The 20,444-nt window shown below is 38.9% G+C and overlaps 1 protein-coding gene across 7 annotated transcripts in view; it reads left to right on the top strand.

Annotated features, from left to right (window-relative positions):
- The window catches only part of ASPH (aspartate beta-hydroxylase), a 414,018-nt gene that overhangs the window by 122,366 nt on the left and 271,208 nt on the right, over window positions 1-20,444 (top strand). For all 7 annotated transcript variants that reach the window (XR_013824500.1, XR_013824501.1, XR_013824502.1 and 4 more), the window contains one exon: window positions 19,978-20,063. Coding sequence is in view for 2 of the 7 variants with exons in the window: in XM_079901409.1 (XP_079757535.1) it covers window positions 19,978-20,063 (86 nt within the window). In the remaining 5 variants the exon portion in view is untranslated. The remainder of the gene's footprint in view (window positions 1-19,977; window positions 20,064-20,444) is intronic.

Below are 20,444 nucleotides of genomic sequence, written 5' to 3' on the forward strand. Positions count from 1 at the left end.
AGATACTCCATGCAAATGGAAATCAAAAGAAAGCTGGAGTAGCATTTCTCATATCAGACAAAATAGACTTTAAAATAAAGACTATTACAAGAGACAAAGAAGGACTCTACATAATGATCAAGGGATCAATCCAAGAAGAAGATATAACAATTGTAAATATTTATGCACCCAACATAGGACCACCTCAATACATAAGGCAAATGCTAACAGCCATACAAGGGGAAATCGACACAATAATAGTAAGGGACTATAACACCCCACTTTCACCAATGGACAGATCATCCAAAATGAAAATAAATAAGGAAACACAAGCTTAAAATGACACATTCAACAAGATGGATTTAATTGATATTTATAGGACATTACATCCAAAAACAACAGAATAGACTATCTTCTCAAGTGCTCATGGAACATTACCAGGATAAATCATATCTTGGGTCACAAATCAAACCTTGGTAAATTTAAGAAAATTGAAATTGTATTAAGTATCTTTTACAAACACAGCGCTATGAGACTAGATATCAATTACAGGGAAAAAATCCGTGAAAAATACAAACACATGGAGGCTAAACAATACACTACTAAATAACCACGAGATCACTGAAGAAATCAAAGAGGAAATCAGAAAATATCTAGAAACAAATGACAATGAAAACACAACGACCCAAAACCTATGTGATGCAGCAAAAGCAGTTCTAAGAGGGAAGTTTATAGCAATACAATCCTACCTCAAGAAACCAGAAACATCTCAAATAAACAACCTAACCTTACACCTAAAGCAATTTGAGAAAGAAGAACAAAAAACCCCAAGGTTAGCAGAAGGAAAGAAATCATAAAGATCAGATCAGAAATAAATGGAAAAGAAATGAAGAAAACAATAGCAAAGATCAGTAAAACTAAAAGCTAGTTCTTTGAGAAGATAAACAAAGTTGATAAACCATTAGCCAGAGTCATCAAGAAAGAAAGAGAGAAGACTCAGTAGAGTTAGAAATGAAAAAAGAGAAGTAACAACTGACACTGCAGGATCATGAGAGGTTACTACAAGCAACTATATGCCAATAAAATGGACAACCTGGAAGAAATGAACAAATTCTTAGGAAAGCAAAACCTTCTGAGACTGAAGCAGGAAGAAATAGAAAATATATAAACAGACCAATCACAAGCACTGAAATTGAGACTGTGATTAAAAATTTTCCAACAAACAAAAGCCCAGGACCAGATGACCTCAAGGTGAATTCTATCAAACATTTAGAGTACAGCTAACAACCATCCTTCTCAAGCTGTTCCAAAGTATAGCAGAGGGAGGAACACTCCCAAACTCATTCTACGAGGCCACCATCACCCTGATACCAAAACCAGACAAGGATGTCACAAAGAAAGAAAACTACAGGCCAATATCACTGATGAACATAGATGCAAAAATCCTCAACAAAATACTAGCAAACAGAATCCAACAGCACATTAAAAGGATCATACACCATGATCAAGTGGGGTTTATCCCAGAAATGCAAGTATTCTTCGATATACGCAAATCAATCAATGTGATACACCATATTAACAAATTGAAGGAGAAAAACGATATGATCATCTCAATAGATGCAGGGAAAGCTTTTGACAAAATTCAACACCCATTTATGATAAAAACCCTCCAGAAAGTAGGCATGGAGGGAACTTTCCTCAACATGATAAAGGCCATATATGACAAACCCACAGCCAACATCATTCTCAATGGTGAAAAACTGAAACCATTTCCTCTAAGATCAGGAACAAGACAAGGTTGCCCACTCTCACCACTATTATTCAACATAGTTTTGGAAGCTTTAGCCACAGCAATCAGAGAAGAAAAAGAAATAAAAGGAATCCAAATTGGAAAAGAAGAAGTAAAGCTGTCACTGTTTGCAGGTGACATGATACTATACATAGAGAATCCTAAAGATGCCACCAGAAAACTACTAGAGCTCATCAATGAGTTTGGTACAGTAGCAGGATACAAAATTAATGCATAGAAATCTCTTGCATTCCTATACACTAATGATGAAAAATCTGAAAGAGAAACTAAGGAAACACTCTCATTTACTATTGCAAAAAAAAGAATAAAATACCTAGGAATAAACCTACCTAAGGAGACAAAAGACCTGTATGCAGAAAACTATAAGACACTGATGAAAGAAAATAAAGATGATACAAACAGATGGAGAGATACACCACATTCTTGGATTGGAATAATCAACATTATGAAAATGACTCTACTACCCAAAGCAATCTACAGATTCAATGCAATCCTTATCAAGCTACCAATGGCATTTTTCACAGAACTAGAACAAAAAATTTCACAATTTGTATGGAAACACAAAAGACCCTGAATAGGCAAAGCAGTCTTGAGAAAGAAAAATGGAGCTGGAGGAATCAGGCTCCCAGACTTCAGACTATACTACAAAGCTACAGTAATCAAGACAGTTTGGTACTGGCACAAAAACAGAAATATAGATCAATGGAACAGGATAGAAAGCCCAGAGATAAACCCATGCACATATGGTCACCTTATCATTGGTAAAGGAGGCAAGAATAAACAATGGAGAAAAGATAGCCTCTTGAATAAGTGGTGCTGGGAAAACTGGACAGCTACATGTAAAAGAATGCCTTAGCACCATACACAAAAATAAACTCAAAATGGATTAAAGACCTAAATGTAAGACCAGACACTATAAAACTCTCAGAGGAAAACATGGGCAGAACAGTCTATGACATACATCACAGCAAGATCCTTTGTGACCCACCTGCTAGAGAAATGGAAATAAAAACAAAAATAAACAAGTGGGACCTAATGAAACTTATAAGCTTTTGCACAGCAAAGGAAACCATAAACAAGATGAAAAGCCAACCTTCAGAATGGGAGAAAATATTTGCAAATGAAGCAACTGAGAAAGGATTAATCACCAAAATTTACAAGCAGCTCATGCAGCTCAATATCAGAAAAGCAAACAACCCAATCCAAAAATGGGCAGAAGACCTAAATAGACATTTCTCCAAAGAAGATATACAGATTGCCAACAAATACATGAAAGGATGCTCAACATCACTAATCATTAGAGAAATGCAAATGAAAACTACAATGAGGTATCACCTCACACCAGTCAGAATGGCCATCATGAAAAAATCAAACAATAAATGCTGGAGAGGGTGTGGAGAAAAGGGAACCCTCTTGCACTGTTGGTGGGAATGTAAATTGATACAGCCACTATTGAGAACAGTATGGAGGTTCCTTAAAAAACTAAAAATAGAACTATCGTATGACCCAGCAATGCCACTACTGGGCATATACCCTGAGAAAACCATAATTCAAAATGAGTCATGTACCACGATGTTTATTGCAGCTCTACTTACAATAGCCAGGACATGGAAGCAACCTAAGTGTCTATCGACATATGAATGGGTAAAGAAGATGTGACACATATATACAATAGAATATTGTTACCAAATGATTTACATACCTAATGTAAACTAGATAGCTAGTGGGAAGCAGCTGCATAGCACAGGGAGATCAGCTCGATGCTTTGTGACCACTTACAGGGGTGAGATAGCGAGGGTGGGAGGGAGACGCAAGAGGTAGGAGATATGGGGATATATGTATATGTATAACTGATTCACTTTGTTGTAAAGCAGAAACTAAGACACCATTGTAAAGCAATTATACTCCAATAAAGATGTTAAAAAAAAAGAACATATATATATGGATATATATATATGAGTCACTTTGCAGTACACCTGAAACTAATAAAACATTGTAAATCAACTCTACTTGAATAAAAAGTTTTGGAAAAAAAAAGAATCCACAATAACCAAATAAATAACCAAATAAATTCAGTGGAGAAATATAGGTCAGAGCAGATTTTCAGATTCAAGTATTCCATGAGAATTTGCTGCAAAGATTATTCCTTTCCCACTGAATTGCCTTTGCACCTCCATTGAAAATGTTCTTATACATATGGCTCTATTTCTGAACTCTATTCAGTCCCATTGATCTGTTTATCTCTCTATATATCAATACCACATTGTCTTGATTCATCTCGTTTTATAGGAAATCTTGAAATCATAGAATTTGAAACTTCTTTTTCAGTTGTTTTGGTTATAGTAGAGATTATTTGTATTTCCATATGAATTTTAGAATTAGTTTGTTAATTTCTACCAAATAAAAAACGTGCTGAGGTTTTGACTGAGATTGTATAAAATCTATATCTTTACTTGTGGTGAACTGAGGTCTTTACAATGTTGAGGCTTCTGGTCTCTGAATTTGGTGTGTCTCACTATTTAAGGGCTTTTAAAATTTCTCTCAGCGTTGTTTTATAGTTTTTCATGTACAGATCTTTCACATCTTTTGTCAGATTTAGTCCTAAGTATATTATATTTTTGGATGCAAATGTAAGTGGTATTAGTTTATAATTTCAATTTCTTCTTGTTTTTTACTGGTATGTAGGAAGAAAATTGATTTTTCTATACTGATCTCCTATCCTGATGCCTTCCTAAACTGACTTACATATTCCATTAGTTTTCTTCAGATTCTATCAGATGTTGTACAAAGTATTTAAGTACCTCTAAATAAGGACAGTTTTACTTCTTTGTTTTCAATCAGGATGCTTTTTCTCTCTTTTCCTTGCCTGATTCAGTGGGTAGAACCTCTGGTAGAATTTCAAACAGAACTTATGAGAGTAGAGATCTTTGTCTTGTTCCTGATCTTTGGGGGAAAAAAATCAGCCTTTCACCATTAAGTATGATGTCAGCTGTAAATTTTTCATAGATGCTCTTTATAAGATTGAGAAAGTTTCCTTCTATTTCTATGTTACTGGGTTTTAGATTCAGTCGAAGACTGTTTCTGTGCCTAATAATATGATCATATGGTTCTTCATTTTTATTGTATTAATATTATAAATTACATTGATTGATTTTCAGATATTAAACCGACTGTGTACATTCCTGAGATAAATCTCATGATGCATTATCCTTTGTATATATTGTTGGATTTACTTTGCTAAAACTATGTTTGGAATTTTTTACGTCTATGTTCATGAAGAAAATCAGTTTGTAGTTTTCATCTCATGTAATGTCTTTGCCTGGTTTTGGTTTCATAGTAATGCTGATTTTATAGAATGAGTTGGGTAGCAATCCCTCTTCTCTGAGAATTAATGTATTATGTATTATTTCTTCTTCAAATGTTTGGTGGAATTCACCCGTGAAATGAGTGGGCCTGGAGTTTTCTTTGTGCTAAAGTTTTTAATTACAAATCCAATTTCTTTAATTGATGTAGGATATTCAAGTTATTTATTTCTTCTTGAGTAACCTTTAGTAGTTTGTGTCTTTCAAGACTTGTGTCTATTTCATCTAATTTGTTGAATTCATTGACACATAATATTGTTCATAATATTCTCTTATTGTCCTTTTTTTTTTCTCATTATCCTTTTAATAATTGTAGGATCTGTAGTGGCATCACCTGACTTATTCCTGATATTGGTTATTTATGTCTTCTCTCTCTTTTTCCTGATCTGTCTGGCTGGAGTTTTGTCAGTTTATTTATCTCCTCTCAAAGTCAGCTTTAATATTATTGATTTTATTATTTTTTTGCTTTCTAAGCTATTGATATTTTCTCTGACCTTTATTGTTTCCTTTCTTCTACTGCTTTAGGTTTAATTTGCTCTTCTTTTTTTTTTTTAGTTTTTTAAGTTGGAAGCTTGGAAAATATTCTGTGTGCCCTAGTAAAGATGTGTATTTTGCTGTCGTTGGGGAAAGTGTTCTAGAAATATCAGTTAGGTCAACTTAGTTTATACTTTGATTCACATCTTCTTTATCCTTGCTGATATTCTCTCTCCTTTTTTAATCAGTTGTTGAGTGAGCAATACCAAAATCTCTGATGGATTTGTAGATTTTTCTGTTCTCTTTATAGCTCTGTCAGTTTTTGATTCATGCATTTGGAAGCTCAGTTACTAGATGCATAAACATCTAGATTATTATGTTCTCCTAATGAATTGACTCCTTTATCCTTATGAAATGACCTTTGTCACATCTCTTCGTTGTTCCTTTTTTTTTTCCTTTGTCTCTCTTCTTCTGGAGTAATAGAATAATTTTTATGATTCCATTTTGTCTCCTTTGTTGAGTTATTAACTATAACTCTTTGTTTTGTTACTTTAGTGATTGTTTTTGAGTTTATGGAATACATCCTTAACTCATTACAATCTACCTTCAAATAATATTATACTACTTCACATACACTATATAGAACCTTATTATAATATACTTCCTTCTCAAGGAAGGGGAGGCTCAGAGAGTAACGACAGAACGTGAAGTGAGGAAATGGGCTGCTATGCTAAGTCTATGTCCTTAGCCAGTGGGCCCTGCCTCTCTCTCAGAGCAAAGCTCTTCTCCTGTTGACTTAGCACAGGATAGAGAGGAAAGAATTCACAAAAATTGTGGAGCATCTCTGAATGTCCAAAGAATTTTCCCTAGAGAGGCTAAAGAGGAAGTTTTGTAGACCAAGAGTCCTTGTTTAATCTCCATGAGTACCTCCCGCGGACTTGTTCACCAAACATCATTTCAACAGACTGTAGATGTACAACGCCAACATTTTCTCATTATTTAAAAACCAGCTTTCACATATGGGGTTTGAAATTAGCCTGTTTAGTGTTTATATTTTTCTTCACTCACAATATTCTGACCTGTGAAAAAAAGAATACTAAGTGGTCAAGGTGATCTTTTTAAAAAAAGCTCTTAATATCATAGAAACTATGCTTTTTGTTTAACTTTGTGTTACTCTGGAAAGCGTCTAGTATTAATTTAAAAAAAGCTTAAATGACTTGCAAAAAAACTGCTTTCTTCTCCCCTTAGAATTTGTGCTATCGTTGTCAGACGTTTTAATTTTACATATTCTCTAAAGCTTACACAACATGGTTATTGTTTTTGTTTAAACAATTATTTTATTTGAAATAATTATCTTTTAAAGACTTAAATAATAAGGAAGAAAACTATGTTAACCCATGCACTTACCATTTCCAGTCCTTTCATTTTTGTGTGTGTAGATCTGTATTTCCCGCTATTTTTATTTTCCTTCTGCCTGAAGGATGTCATTTAACATATCTTGCAGTGCAAGCTAGTTGGTGATGAATTCTTTCAGCTTTTGTATATTTTTGTTCTGAGAGACATTTTTGGTGGGTATAGAATTCTCAGTTGACTTTTTCTTCTGTCCATACTTTAAAAATATTGCTTCACTCTCTTCTTCTCCCTTTCATTTTTTTCTGTTAAGAAATCTGTTATTCATATTTTTGTTCCCCTGTATGTAACATGTCTACTCTGTCTACATTTAGAGTTCTCTTTTTATCACTGGTTTTGAAAAATTTGATCTCTGTCTCTCAGGGATCACTGCCCTTCATTATCTGATGTAAGTGCCTTGCAGGCCATTGTTTCATGTATGATATGGAAGTATTTAGAAATTTGATTTTGTTTCAAAAGTATGCTCTCAACCTTAGTATTTGAAAATAACATCTCTTTCTTTGTGTTATTTCCACTACATATATTTCAGAAAGGCAATGGCTTTATTTTTCAATATGTTGAATTATAGGTTTATGTCTCTGTTATTGATCCATATTCACATTTGTCTGTAATTAAAACCTGGCCATTTAAACATGTATTTTCTACTTGTTAAAATATCAGAAATCGTTTGTCACTTTATCATCCTGCTATTGCCAGAGTAAACACAACTATCTCTCATTCTCCAGAGATCCAGATCTTTACAGTTGGGTTGCTTGTTGAAAGTTTGTGGTCATCTTATCATGTCTACCGTACTCCTACAAATCCAAATTAATACATTCTGTAATATCAGGTTTTCACTTCTGTCACACAGGGAGAAACTCCAGAGGCACTCTTGGGATTTCTGTCATTGCAATGATCAAATTGTATTGAAAGATATCCACTTGGGTTTGGCGAAATCTTTGATGTTGTCTAAAAGAATGTGAGCCAGATGTAATTTCTGTCTTAAAAGATGTAATCATCAAAACCAGTATCAGTGCTGACAAACACCAATCAGATGTGTACATCCTTGTTGACATCTGAACAATCAAGTAAAAATCAAGGTAGTGTTAGAAACTTAAGCTTACAAATACCTACATTATTCATGTGTGTGACATATATTAATCTTCAGATATATCTGAGATGTTGCAGAGCAGAGTTACCTATACTTACTTTTTTTTAGTAGAGTGTCTTGTTGCTTCCTAACCCTAACCCTAACCCTAACCCACCCGCTTCATGATTCTTATCTGATGGCGCTTGGGATTGTCTGTGTTGTCTCAGGTTCCCCTGGTGATACTGATGTGCGGACAGGCTTGAGAATTATTGTGTTATTTGACATTACTGGGAAATCAATATTTCACGGAAACAGATATTTAAACATGACTTTAAAGACCCTTAAGCACCACTTAAACAAAACTAACAAAAGTTGGTAGCTACTTTTCTAAAATACTTTTTATGCCCCTCTGCCTTTTTAAATTGTATGCCGCACACAGTTTAACTTTCTTTGGTGATTAGAGACTGTCATGCCCATTTTAATGAACATCAGTTATTGTGCAGAGATACCTTTTGGGGCTGTTGAAATACGTTAGCACTGTTTACCTGTACACAATTTGACCCATATTGGAATGCTATTTGAGCTGGGTTCATTTCTGATGTCTTTCTTACTTCAGTCTGTTGGCTTTTACATCCTGCTACTGAGTGTATATCTGATTCAAGCAACCCTCACTTCTTTCTGATATACTTATAATAAGGTAAAGGTGCTAGCCTCTAGAACCAGAAGATCAAGATTGTTAGAATTGTGTCTAAAATAAAATTTGGGGAAGGTGGCTATTCTCTCATGGAACAGTGAACATGGAGATGAAATTCTTAATGTCTGAATTAGCTGTTGGTAAGCCTGTGGACTGCCTTGGCACTGAAGGGGTTTCTGTTATGTATAGAAAACACATCACTTAGCATCTCTGAAATTTCTAACTTAACATATGGGGTCACATCTGTTAAAGGATTATTACTCTAGAAGGAGAGTGATGTATAATTTATTAAAATAACCCTATGGGGAGACAGCAGACTACATTTAATAAACCGGAATACTTGCTGGATCCATTGACTGCTCCCAGCTGAATCCCACATTATTTCAACAGAGGGGGCAGAGGAAAACAATTGCCCTTTATATAATGTTTACTGTGTTGTATTAGTTAGTGTCTCTCAGCAGAAAAACATTTATGTTAACTGTGGTTTAAGCTTTGAATATTGAGCTCCTGCTGGCATGTACTTGATATTTGACTCAGGAGAACAAAAGTCCGTTACTCCTTAGATGTAGGAGGAAAGGAAGGGTCCGCCTTTCTTCTTCCCTCCAGTCATCAGTAAAGGCTGGCAAGTAAGACGGTCTCCCCTGAGTTGTCAAGATTTACCTCTTCTCCCCTTACTATATACCTGCAAGGTGGATATATCACATTAGAGGAAGTGGGCTCAGAAGGGGCTCTTTTTGGATCAAACACATTAATTTTCCTTTTTCACAGTGATAACAAAGACTCCCGCCAGAAGCACTTCTGTGGCTGTCTGCTGATTGGGTTTCCCAACAGCCAATAACATGACCCACTATCGATATGAAAGCAGATTTATTTCAGACCCTCGTGTGAAGCACAGCAATAGAATACCTTGCACAATTCCCACTTGTAAATGAAAGAGAAAAGAACTGAGAGCTCCCACCAACATCCCTGCCTGTGCCTTGGAGGAGCATTGGTGGATCTGGGCTTGCTTTCCCTGTACCCAGCAGGAGGAATTTCATCAAAAACCCTAGTACTGGATTCTTGAAGTCTTGAATATTTCACTCTGTTGTTTCCTTCTTTTTTGTTATTTGCCTTAATTTTTAGATTTCCTCACTGCCAGACAAATTTAGCATGGAGGTTTTTTTTCTTCCACTGAAATCTATCACTGATTTTAAAAAGAAAAGCAAAATTAACTTCCAGTTGTAACATAGGAAGACTAAAATATGTAGTGGGGTCTGTCGTGGTTTAACTGCTATTTAACATGAATAATATTGAAATTAGCATTACATGATTATTTCAAAGCTTCAGGCCGTATCTCAGATATAGAGCACGTTTTTCTTCAATGACTTATTTTGGTCTTACTCTTCCTTCCCTTAAATCATTTTGCTCTTTAGATTATTTTTTATCCAATTCCACCTTTGGATACCTATAACAAAAAGCAACCCTTCATGTTTTATGTGGTCCTGCTTGAAAACACAGTAGGGTTTAGAAGCAAAGGGAGTACAATGGGGCCCCATAGCTCCTTAGTCCTTTGTTGACCCAGGAAATACAAACAGGTTGTAGGAATGGTTTGGCAAAGTTATTAGTTGTCCAAAATCTCTGCCAGAGAAATGTTTGACCGTAGAGCAAATCTGGTATCTTAAAAAAATTAGTTCCTCAAACGTTTACTAATAAGGTAATATCTCCCATTTAATTAAAGAGCAGAATTTTAAAGGAAATGAAAGGAAATGAAAATAAGGTATTATAGACGGAAGTCATGATTAATATTTATATGATATTTTATGTTTATGTTCCTTTATGGTTGGTAGGTAGGGGTCAGATGTTATTCCTGTTTCATGGAAGTGAGACTAAGCAAGTCACCTAAGAAAGGCAGAAGTGAGGCTCACACCCTGGCCTCCAGACTCCATACCCTGTGACCTTCCTGCTAAGCCAGGTGTCTCTGTGTAATGTGTACACGCTGGGTCTTTGAGACACAGAATGAAGGGAAATCACTGTGATTGTTTAACTGCCTTTATCCTCTGAGACAAGTAGTACAAAGTTCAGCTACTTCCTTACACAACATAATACTTATACTGATCCTTAATTCCACGCTGTCATCACTCTCCAAACATGCAGGAACACCCTGGTGTCTGAACTTTTGGGCCAGATGCTGGGTATACAACAAAATGTTGTCAAAAGCATAGACACTGGAGTCAAGACAACCCCCAGCTCCAGTCTTGGCTCCTACTGTTGACAATTTGTGCAGCCTGGGTGAGTTGCACATGTCTAGCAGGGTCAGTGATCAATGAATGTCAACTATTATTATCAGCAAATAATTTGACAAGGCACTAAGCAAGACTCAGAACATAAAAAGCAAGCTGCTTAGTGTAGTTTTTATGTTCTACTAAAATCAGCTGAACTTTGCAGTCCAAGAACTTACTGGTTAGTTGTGTCTAATATTCTGCCACTGTGTTCTGAATTCTAAATATATGGAAAAACTAGAATGGAATAAGAAATATCGGTGTTCTCTATAAAATCTTTAGTGGGGATTGTCTCGCACTTACCTTGTGTCTTTCTCTTACCTTCCTCCTCCCTCCCCTCTTTTGTTGTCTGTTGACACTTTTTGGACTAGACCTTCTTTATAAAGCATGCTATTCTCATTCTCAATTCATTCTCTATCTTGGATGTTTACAATTTTCCGATTGTTTTTTAAATAACTGATACACCTAAGTTACAAATTGACATGGATATCCCCTTCTGGAATATCTTTGTTTTTAATTGAGTTATAATCAACATATTACTTTCAGGTGTACAACATAGTGATTTGATATTTTTTATACATTATGAAATGATCACCACAATAAGTTCAGTTACCATCTGTCACCATACAAAGTTGTTGCAATATTATTGACTATATTCCCTATGTGACATTCCATCCCTGTTACTTATTTATTTTACAGGTGGAAGTTTGTCCTCTTAATCCTCTTCCCCTTTTTCAGCCACCCCCTAACTCCCTCCCCTCTGGCGACCACCAGTTTGTTCTCTGTATCTGTGAGTCTGTTTCTGTCTTATTTTGTTTGTTCGTTTGTTTTGTTTTTCAGATCCACATATAAGTGAAATCACACAGTATTTGCCCTTCTGTGTCTGACTTATTTCACTTAGCATAACACCCTCTAGGTCCGTCCATGTTGTAGCACATGGCAAGATTTCATGGAATATTCTGATTCATTCGTGCTTGCATGTATTTATGTACATTCAGAAACATTTATTGAAGACTTTTCATGGCACAGACCATGTGCTGTGCTGGAAATAAATTATGAGGAAGACACAGTTCTTTCCTCACAAAAGTTAACAATCCAGCAGTATGGGGGGTGGCGTGGGGAAGAGAGTGTACATCACATATAACCACATGGCCAACTTACACACGGCCTGAAACTTTGCTATTTCTAGAAACAAAGTGTTGTATGAGCACAGAGGAGAAAGTGTTGTTGTTGTTGTTTTTTCACGAGGATGTCTTTAGATGACTTGCTAGAGGAAATAGCATTTAAACTAGACCTTGAAGGTTGAAAGAGAGTATTCTTTGGTAGAAATAGAGGGAAGGGTTTTCCAAGCTCCCACACCCAACCACCACCAAAAAAAAAACACCATGAGAAAGATCACGGAAGTGTCACAAGTTCATGCGAAATTTGAGAGTCTGTGTAAAGGAAATGTAACTGCTTTGCAGGTAAGTAACAGGAGGTGAAGACAGAGTGGCTAGGAGACAGTTTGTCAAAGGCAGTAAACCTGCTTCCAGGAAACAACTGTGAAAGGCTTACTTCAAGATGTATGTATTTTTCTTGACTAAATACAACGTTTCAGATAGGTTTTGAGTTGGTGGGAGAAGTTCTCATTTTCTCTCTCTCTTCCTCCCAGTAAAGTTAATTTAAGGTCCTTAATCAGCTTACAGTGTTGTATCAAAAGCAGATGGCAGCCCCGGGCAGAGCGGCTGGTTTGTCCCTCAGCGTGGGCATCTTGAATCCCGCCTCTGGCTGGGGTGCGGGGCTACAGCTGTCCACTCTTGGTCTTGCATGTTTTCAAAAGCCCCATTCTTGCTGTGCCACCTCTTACAGTTGGGGTGTACATCCTCTCTCTACAAAACTAAAACTCCCTGAACGTGCATTTCAGGCCTCTTCTGGCTCTTAAAGCAGGTTCAGTGTCACTAAGGCCACGTACCCATATGTGGGGAGAAAGTAAGTCAGTGGCCGGGGTCCCTGAGCAATACCTCCACCACTGTGAGCTTTCCAAAATTCTGGAAAGCCCGGATTCCCATAATAAGAATACATATATTGCACCAAACCATTGTATCCAAGCAGGAGGAGATTTTTAGAAAAATAAAGAAAAATAACTAATGGTGAAAAATACAATGTCCCAAACTTGGGATTGATTTACAAAATAAATACTCTTTCCTCTGCTGGGAATGCTGCTTCTATCTGGGTCTATACTTAGGTCCTCGATTTCCCCAGAAAGCTTTCCCTCCCCCTTCCCAAAAAGATTAGCAGCACTCCTGGTCCGCCCTTATAATTACCCTCATTCCTCTAAGCATTCATTATCCATTTACAGCTTTCTCCCCAGTGAGACAATAGCCTCCTTGAGGAATGTTCTGTTGAATCCCCAGCACTTAGCACAATCCTTGAAACATGGTGGCTTTTTAGCAAGTAGTTGAATTGAATGAATGAATGAACCAGTGAAAAATGTGGGTCTCAGTCCAAAGCCTGGGGCCCCCTCCACTGCTTAGAGTCACACACAGAAGAGCAGCAATGGTTTCCTATACTTCAAGAGTAGTCAAATTTTTAAAAAAAAATAAAAATTAAAAGTAGGGTGCTTGGAGGGTGGAATGAATGATAAGAAAGAGACAGGAGCAGAAAAGGTAGCTGGGATATTAAATAAGGAGAGAATTTTTCTTCCTTTTTTCTTATATTTGCAGGGAGGAGCTTCTTAAGCATAGTTGAATTTGAGTAAGTTCAAATTACCTCCTGATAGGTTCATGGTTGGCAGCGGAGAGCTCAAAATCAGATTTAATTTTATTTTTGAAAGAACGATGTTTTTATGCCCAAATGCTTCTCTTACTGATATACCTATCATAAGAGTCTTCATTGATTTTATTTTTTGTTGTTTGTTTTTTTGGCCATGCTGCTCGGCTTGTGGGATCTTAGTTCCCCAACCAGGGATCGAGACCTGGCCCTCTGCAGTGAGAGCTCGGAGTCCTAACCACTGGACCTCCAGGGAATTCCCGAGAGTCTTCATTGAGAATCATGTGACTTGTCTCTTCCTTATAACTTTCTTGTCAAGTCAGGTATTGAGGTGTAATTTACATATGGTAAAATCCACCTTTTGTGGTGTGTAGTTTTGACATATGCGTTGACATCTAGTCACAATTTCTCCACCACAATTAAAATCTAGGACTTTGTATCTCAAAATTCTCTCATGCCCTTTGGAGTCAACCCCTTTTCCCACCTCCAGCCTCTGAAACCACTACTCTGTTTTCTTTCCCAACAGTTTATCCTTTTCTAAAATGCTGTGTAAAGGGAATCATCCAGTTAGTAGCTTTATGAACTTGGCCTCTTCCACCTAACGTGATGCCCTTGGGAGGCATCCACACTGTTGCACGTATTCTCATCGTGGCTGAGTCGCATTGCGTTGTACGGCTCTGCTATAAACTGTCTGTCCATCCAGCAGGTGATGGACGTTTGGGTTTTGTCTACCTGTGGCTGTTACAGTGCTTCAGTGAATGCGTGCATATGAGTCACTGTGTGGACACTTGTCATCATTTCTCTTGGGCAGAGAGCCAAGAGCAGGATTCCTGGGACGGCACGCAAAGGAGTTTAGTGTTTATTTTATGTGCTTGGGGATCCATGGCGACGGGGTAACATGGACAGATTGTGTTTCAGGAAGATCCTGAGGACGATGTAGAGAGAGAACAGACTGGAAGCAGGGAGACAGGTCCGGAAAGTCGCTTTTCTGTCTACCTTATGGCAGACCGTGCACCTTCGTCACTTAGCATCAGAGCGTGTCAGGGACAGAGAGAGATGCAGAGATCCTGTGTCTGTTTTCATTGGTGGTCAGCTTCTCCTCACGTACCATAGTATGAACACATCTTCTTCCGTTGACCAAGTGGAGAGCAAAGGGAGTCAACATTTAATTTTTATATAATCTACATGTGTATTGTTAGTCTTTTTTCATGCCTTTAATTATTCTTTTATTTCCCTCCTTTTCCATTTCATTTGCCCTTAATGTTTCAACCACGGCAAGGGAAGTCAGGATTTGAAATGCAACGGGTCACTTCTTTTTCTTTCTTTGTGGTTTTGGAAAAGGACAAAATACTTGTAATGGCAGTGACCAAAAAGAAAAGTTCAAAGTTTTATAAAACATAAACATCTGGTTCCTAAACCACTTCTAAAAATCCAAATTCAACAAAATTAACAACCCATGGCAATACTCGTCGGTCTACTTTGAAGGATTATTAACGTGATTTAAATCAACTGAAAATTAAAAGTGCAGGATTTGTTCAGAGAACCATTTGTAGAAGAAGAAACTAAGGCCCAAAGAGCCTGAGAGAGTTTGCTCCATCCTGTCACAAGCCCTGAGACCCCACTCCTGGTTCTGCAATAAGACCACATGTTTCCCCAGAACAAGAAGGAACAGATCTGTGTTTTTTCACAGTTGGAAAAATTGCCTTAGGCTTTTTATACACTTAAAAATAGTCATGACAGGAATAAACTTGAATTTCAAAAAGAGGAGCAATATTAACAGCTATTAAATAGGAAGGTTTGTGAAAAGAAATTTTATGGGACAAAGTAATTTCTCTTGGTAATGAGTGCTTCGAGATTTTTAATATTCTGTTTTTCGTGATGATACTGAAATGTGTTGGCACTGAGTACAGTGTGGCTATTTAACAAACATATTTTAATGTTAACTATGTATTTTGGATGTCCTGAGCTGCCAATAGCTTTTTTTCCTCCCTGTAAATAAACCTCACGTTAACTTTGACGGTGGAACAGGGGAGATGCGCTTGGGAAAAGTCCTGATGCCAGCAGTAACCCTCTGCTCAGGTGCTCGCCAGGCTTTCCTGGTCCTGCTGTCGTCCTGCTGACAGACACTTCTGCAAAACCAAAGCGAGCAATTGCGAGACATAACTCAGTGCTGGGTGACACGACACTAACTTCCACCATTTATAAATCCCCATCTCAGTCAAATGTCGGTTCATTTCCCGTGTCCTCAGCACGTAAGCTAACACGTCATGGCATGCCGTTGCATGTGCCCACTAGTCACTATTTTTTCAGTCTCTGCTTTAGACATATTTTTCAACAATAGGGGGTCTTGGGTCTTGGGGGGAGGAGAAGAGAAAAATGGAATAAATAAAAGAGAATACCAATTTTTAAAAATTTATAAGGAATGATATATGTACCACATCTTCTTTATCATTCCTCTGTCAATGGACATTTAGGTTGCTTCCATGTCCTGGCTGTTGTAAATAGTGCTGCAATGAACATTGGGCTGCATGTATCTTTTCAAATTATGGTTTTCTCCAGGTATATGCCTAGGAGTTATATACAATGGAATATTACTCAGCCATAAAAAAGAACAAAATAATTCCATTTGCAGCAAATGGATGGAACTAGAGATTGTCATACTGAGTGAAGCAAGTCAGACGCAGAAAGACAAATATCGTATGGTATCACTTATATGTGGAATCTAAAAATAGTGTACAAATGAACTTATTTACAAAATAGAAGTAGAGTCACAGATGTAGAAAACAAACTTACGGTTACCAAGGGGGAAGGGGTGAAGGGATAAATTGGGAGATTGGGATTGACACATGCACACTGCTATATATAAACTAGATATCTAATAAGGACCTACTGTTTGGCACAGGGAACTCTACTCAATACTCTGTAATGGCTTATGTGGGAAAAGAATCTAAAAAAAGAATGGATATATGTATCAGCAATTCACTTTGCTGTACACCTGAAACTAACACAACATTGTAAATCAACTCTACTCCCATAAACATTGAAACTATATTATATACAAGGAATGAAATGAAAAAAGTGATCAAAGTGTCAGCTTTATTACTGATAAAAGTCAAATTGAAGAATGGGACTTAAATGAGCAGGAATAATAGGTTTCATAATCTTGAACCCGAGAATTGGACATACCCGCCCACTCCAGGCTGTGGAGAGCAGCCCTAGTTCCGCCATGTGGGTGGGGACCCCTCCCTGCAGGATGTGGCACCCGCTCAGCACATGAGTGGTACACGTCCTGGGGGAAGGGAAGGGGTGGGACTGAGCTACACAAGCTTGTTGCTTCCCCCTAACTCAGTGATCAGATAAGTCACACCACCTCCCCTGTGGGGAGAGGCAGGAGGCTAAGATACTCAGGAAACTTCCCTGTTTTTGGAAACCATTCAGGTGGGAAATGTAGATGGGAGAGGGGAGGTGTCGGAGGACGGACGGAACAAAAAGTGCCCACTGAACTGAGAAGGCATCTTGAGACCGAACAACGAGGCAGGAAGCCCCGTGTAATCAGTGGATCAACTTATTACAGGGTAACTTACTCACAGGGTGGGATTGGGCAGAAAATGATCTGGAAGCATTCGCAGAGGCTATGGCCACTGGGACAATTTGATAGTTAACCTGGGGTATGGGGTGCTTGGAAATACGGCGTGTATTCCTAAGTCAAGATTTATGAGTGGGTAACTAGTCTTGTGGGCGCCCGGAATACGCCAGCAAAGGTCTCCATCATTGTTTGGAGACTAACAGAGCATAGAGGCCACCTGGTCCTAATGATGATGAAACAATATCTCTTAACTCTAAAGCCCCTGACAACAGAGAAGTGATTCACTGCACAGTACAGTCCTGGGTAGTGTCAATGGAAGGACAGGAGGAACTGTCAGGCCCAAGATGGCATCAGCCATGCTAACGGCCATAGGGGAGGTGTCAAGGGACTGACCGCTTTGAAACCTCAGTGGCCACATCTGTGAAGTTAAGTTCCCCATGTCCAAGAGGTTGAGGGAATAAAAGGAGATATGGCCTGGAGACCGGCACACAGTGAGTGCTAAAAAAAATAGTAGCGATTACTTTCAGTCTTCGGATAATTCCTCACGTTCCTTCTTCTTTACTCTGGTCACAGACTGACCAGGTTTGTTATTTGGAAACAGATGAATACAGCGCCATCCTCTGAAATAGGGCAAATCCGAGACAGAACAGATTTGTGAGCAGTAGCGATTTTCACTTTGGATCTGAGCTTGAAGCCTCTGTGTAGGCACTTGGATTTATGATTTTTGTATTTCAGGAGAAAAGTAACTAGTTAACATGGAGCTCAGTTTGGAAATTAAACCGTGGAAGCCCTTTAGAGGCTGAAGACTGACCCTGATGAGCACAGCATGCTGGGGGGACAGGAGGAAAACCAGGAGAGCGGGCAACACAGAAGTCAAGGCGAGGGACCCTTTCAGGAAGGAGGGAGGAGTCCGCCGTGTCCGGTGCTGCAGGGGGGCCAGGTTGGATGGGAGAAAAAGGAACAGGGGGACTTGCAGAGATGGCCACACGCATTATTAGCTCTCAGATACAGAGCACTTACTGTATGTTGATCACTGTGCTAGTTGCCCACATGCAATATTATTTAATTCTCAAGAACGCTACCCCATGTTATAGATTAGGGAAGTGAGAGTCGGAAAAGTCTACCACCAGCTTGACTTAGGTCACAGATCTGGGACAGGACAGAGCTGGGACTCAGGCCCCTACCATCTGACTCATAACCACTGAGGCTCCTTCCTTGTGGATGACTCCCTTTTGCCTCCGTGGTGGGTGAGGACAAAGCACTGTGGTGGGAAGGGAGCCACGAGGGAGGGGAGGGGGGAGAGGATGGCGAGTGGGGGTGGGGAGGCTGAGGTTCGTCCTGGTTGGTTGGTTTGCTGGCTTTAGGATGGTGGAGACTTCAGCGCTATGAAACGTGGACAGGGGCTCAGAGGAAAGCCAGAGTGAGGAGGCCTACGGAGGCAGCAGAGTGCGGGCCTGTGGGGCAGGGGGGAGTGACCTTAGGAGGGAGAACCCCTCCTCCTGCACCTGGGGACAGAGCACAAGGAACTGAATGTGTTGGTTTAATGTCAGAGCATTAAGGAAGTTCTCCTCTGACTGTTCTCATTTCTCTCTACCTGGAACATCCGGCTTACCCTTCAGGGTCACACCTGGTCATGCTCTGAGCCCTGAGACAGGATTACCTGCTCTGGGTCCACCCCGAAGGCCCCAACCCTCCCCTGCTGGTCATGACCTCAGGGTGAGTCAGCAGGAGGAAATTCAGGTTGCGTCAAAGACGTGGTGCCACTCTGCAGGGACTTATGATTTGAAAAGGGACCAAGATAAGTACATAAAAGTCCCATATATTAGGGGGAAGAACCACAGAAAAAAAAAAAAGTCATATACATGGTGCTGAGGATTTCAGTCGTGTGATAGAGAGAGAAAACAGAGCACTTCTGTGAGTGATACGTGGAGTGAGTGTGGTTTTCAGCTGGTTGTTGAAGGAGGGGCGTATTTTCAGCTGACAAGGAATAAGCCATTTTACTTGGAGAAAGTAGCCTCAGAAATGGCAGGAAGCTTATTTGGGGAGCGAGGGGTGGTCCCGTCTGGCTAAAGTATGGAATATGCTGGAATTTAGGCCCAGGATGCAATGGAAGGGTCTTGAGTCCTAGACTAAGAAATCCTGCTCCCTTGAGAGTAATTTCCTACTTTTATCTGATCGGGAAACACTGTGGGTGTGTTCAGAGACAGTTGTAAGCAGCCTTTTGGGTTTAGCCAAGGAGTTGATCCTAAGAGTTTAGAAATCATACCTACCATTTTCATTCCAGAAATTAGGTCTCTATCCTGAGAGTTTCAGGATACCAGAATGCACCCAGTCTCCCAAGAACACCTTCGAGCATCTGAGAAAAAGGGCCCTGACCGTCTCCCTGTGGTTTGGCAGTTACGGACTGGGTCATCCTGGGGGTTGGGAGAGCCGTGTGGGGAGCTGAGCCAGGACTGTGCTTGGTTCTCCAGTTATAGGCTCAGGACCAATGCTAGGTTTCTTACTACTTTCGTAAATCACTATTCTCAAGAACTATTTCTAGACAAAAACATAAAATAAAAATTTAAAACCTCTTTTTCTCTTTCAGTGAAGAAAAAGAAGCCTAAACTATTAAATAAATTTGATAAGACTATTAAAGCTGAACTCGATGCTGCAGAGAAACTCCGTAAACGGGTAGGTGGTGGTTTTGCTTTCCGCAGGAACATGCGATGGTTTCTTGGTTAAATAAACTCAGCCATCACTCTGGATTTGTTTTAAAAAAAAACTGTAAGAGAAACAACCTTTGAATAGAGTGGGTTTTCCCCAGGCACGTCAGCCTTCCATGTGAAGTGAATCAAATGAAAAGAAAAAACGGCAGCTGTAATGGCCACAGAGAAATAGAACTTTACCGTCAGGCCAGCCGACTTGGGTGTCAGCCCCTCCCATCACTGTCTACTTTGGTGGCTTTGGGCAGCTCACTTAGTCATTCTGAGCCTCCGTTTCCTTATTTTAAAAAATGAGACTAATACGTGCTCTTTTCCAATGAGATAAGAGATTAAAAAAGAAGCATCAGTA

Source organism: Stenella coeruleoalba, assembly GCF_951394435.1.
Source record: "Stenella coeruleoalba genome assembly, chromosome: 17".
Classification (NCBI taxonomy): Eukaryota; Metazoa; Chordata; class Mammalia; order Artiodactyla; family Delphinidae; genus Stenella; species Stenella coeruleoalba.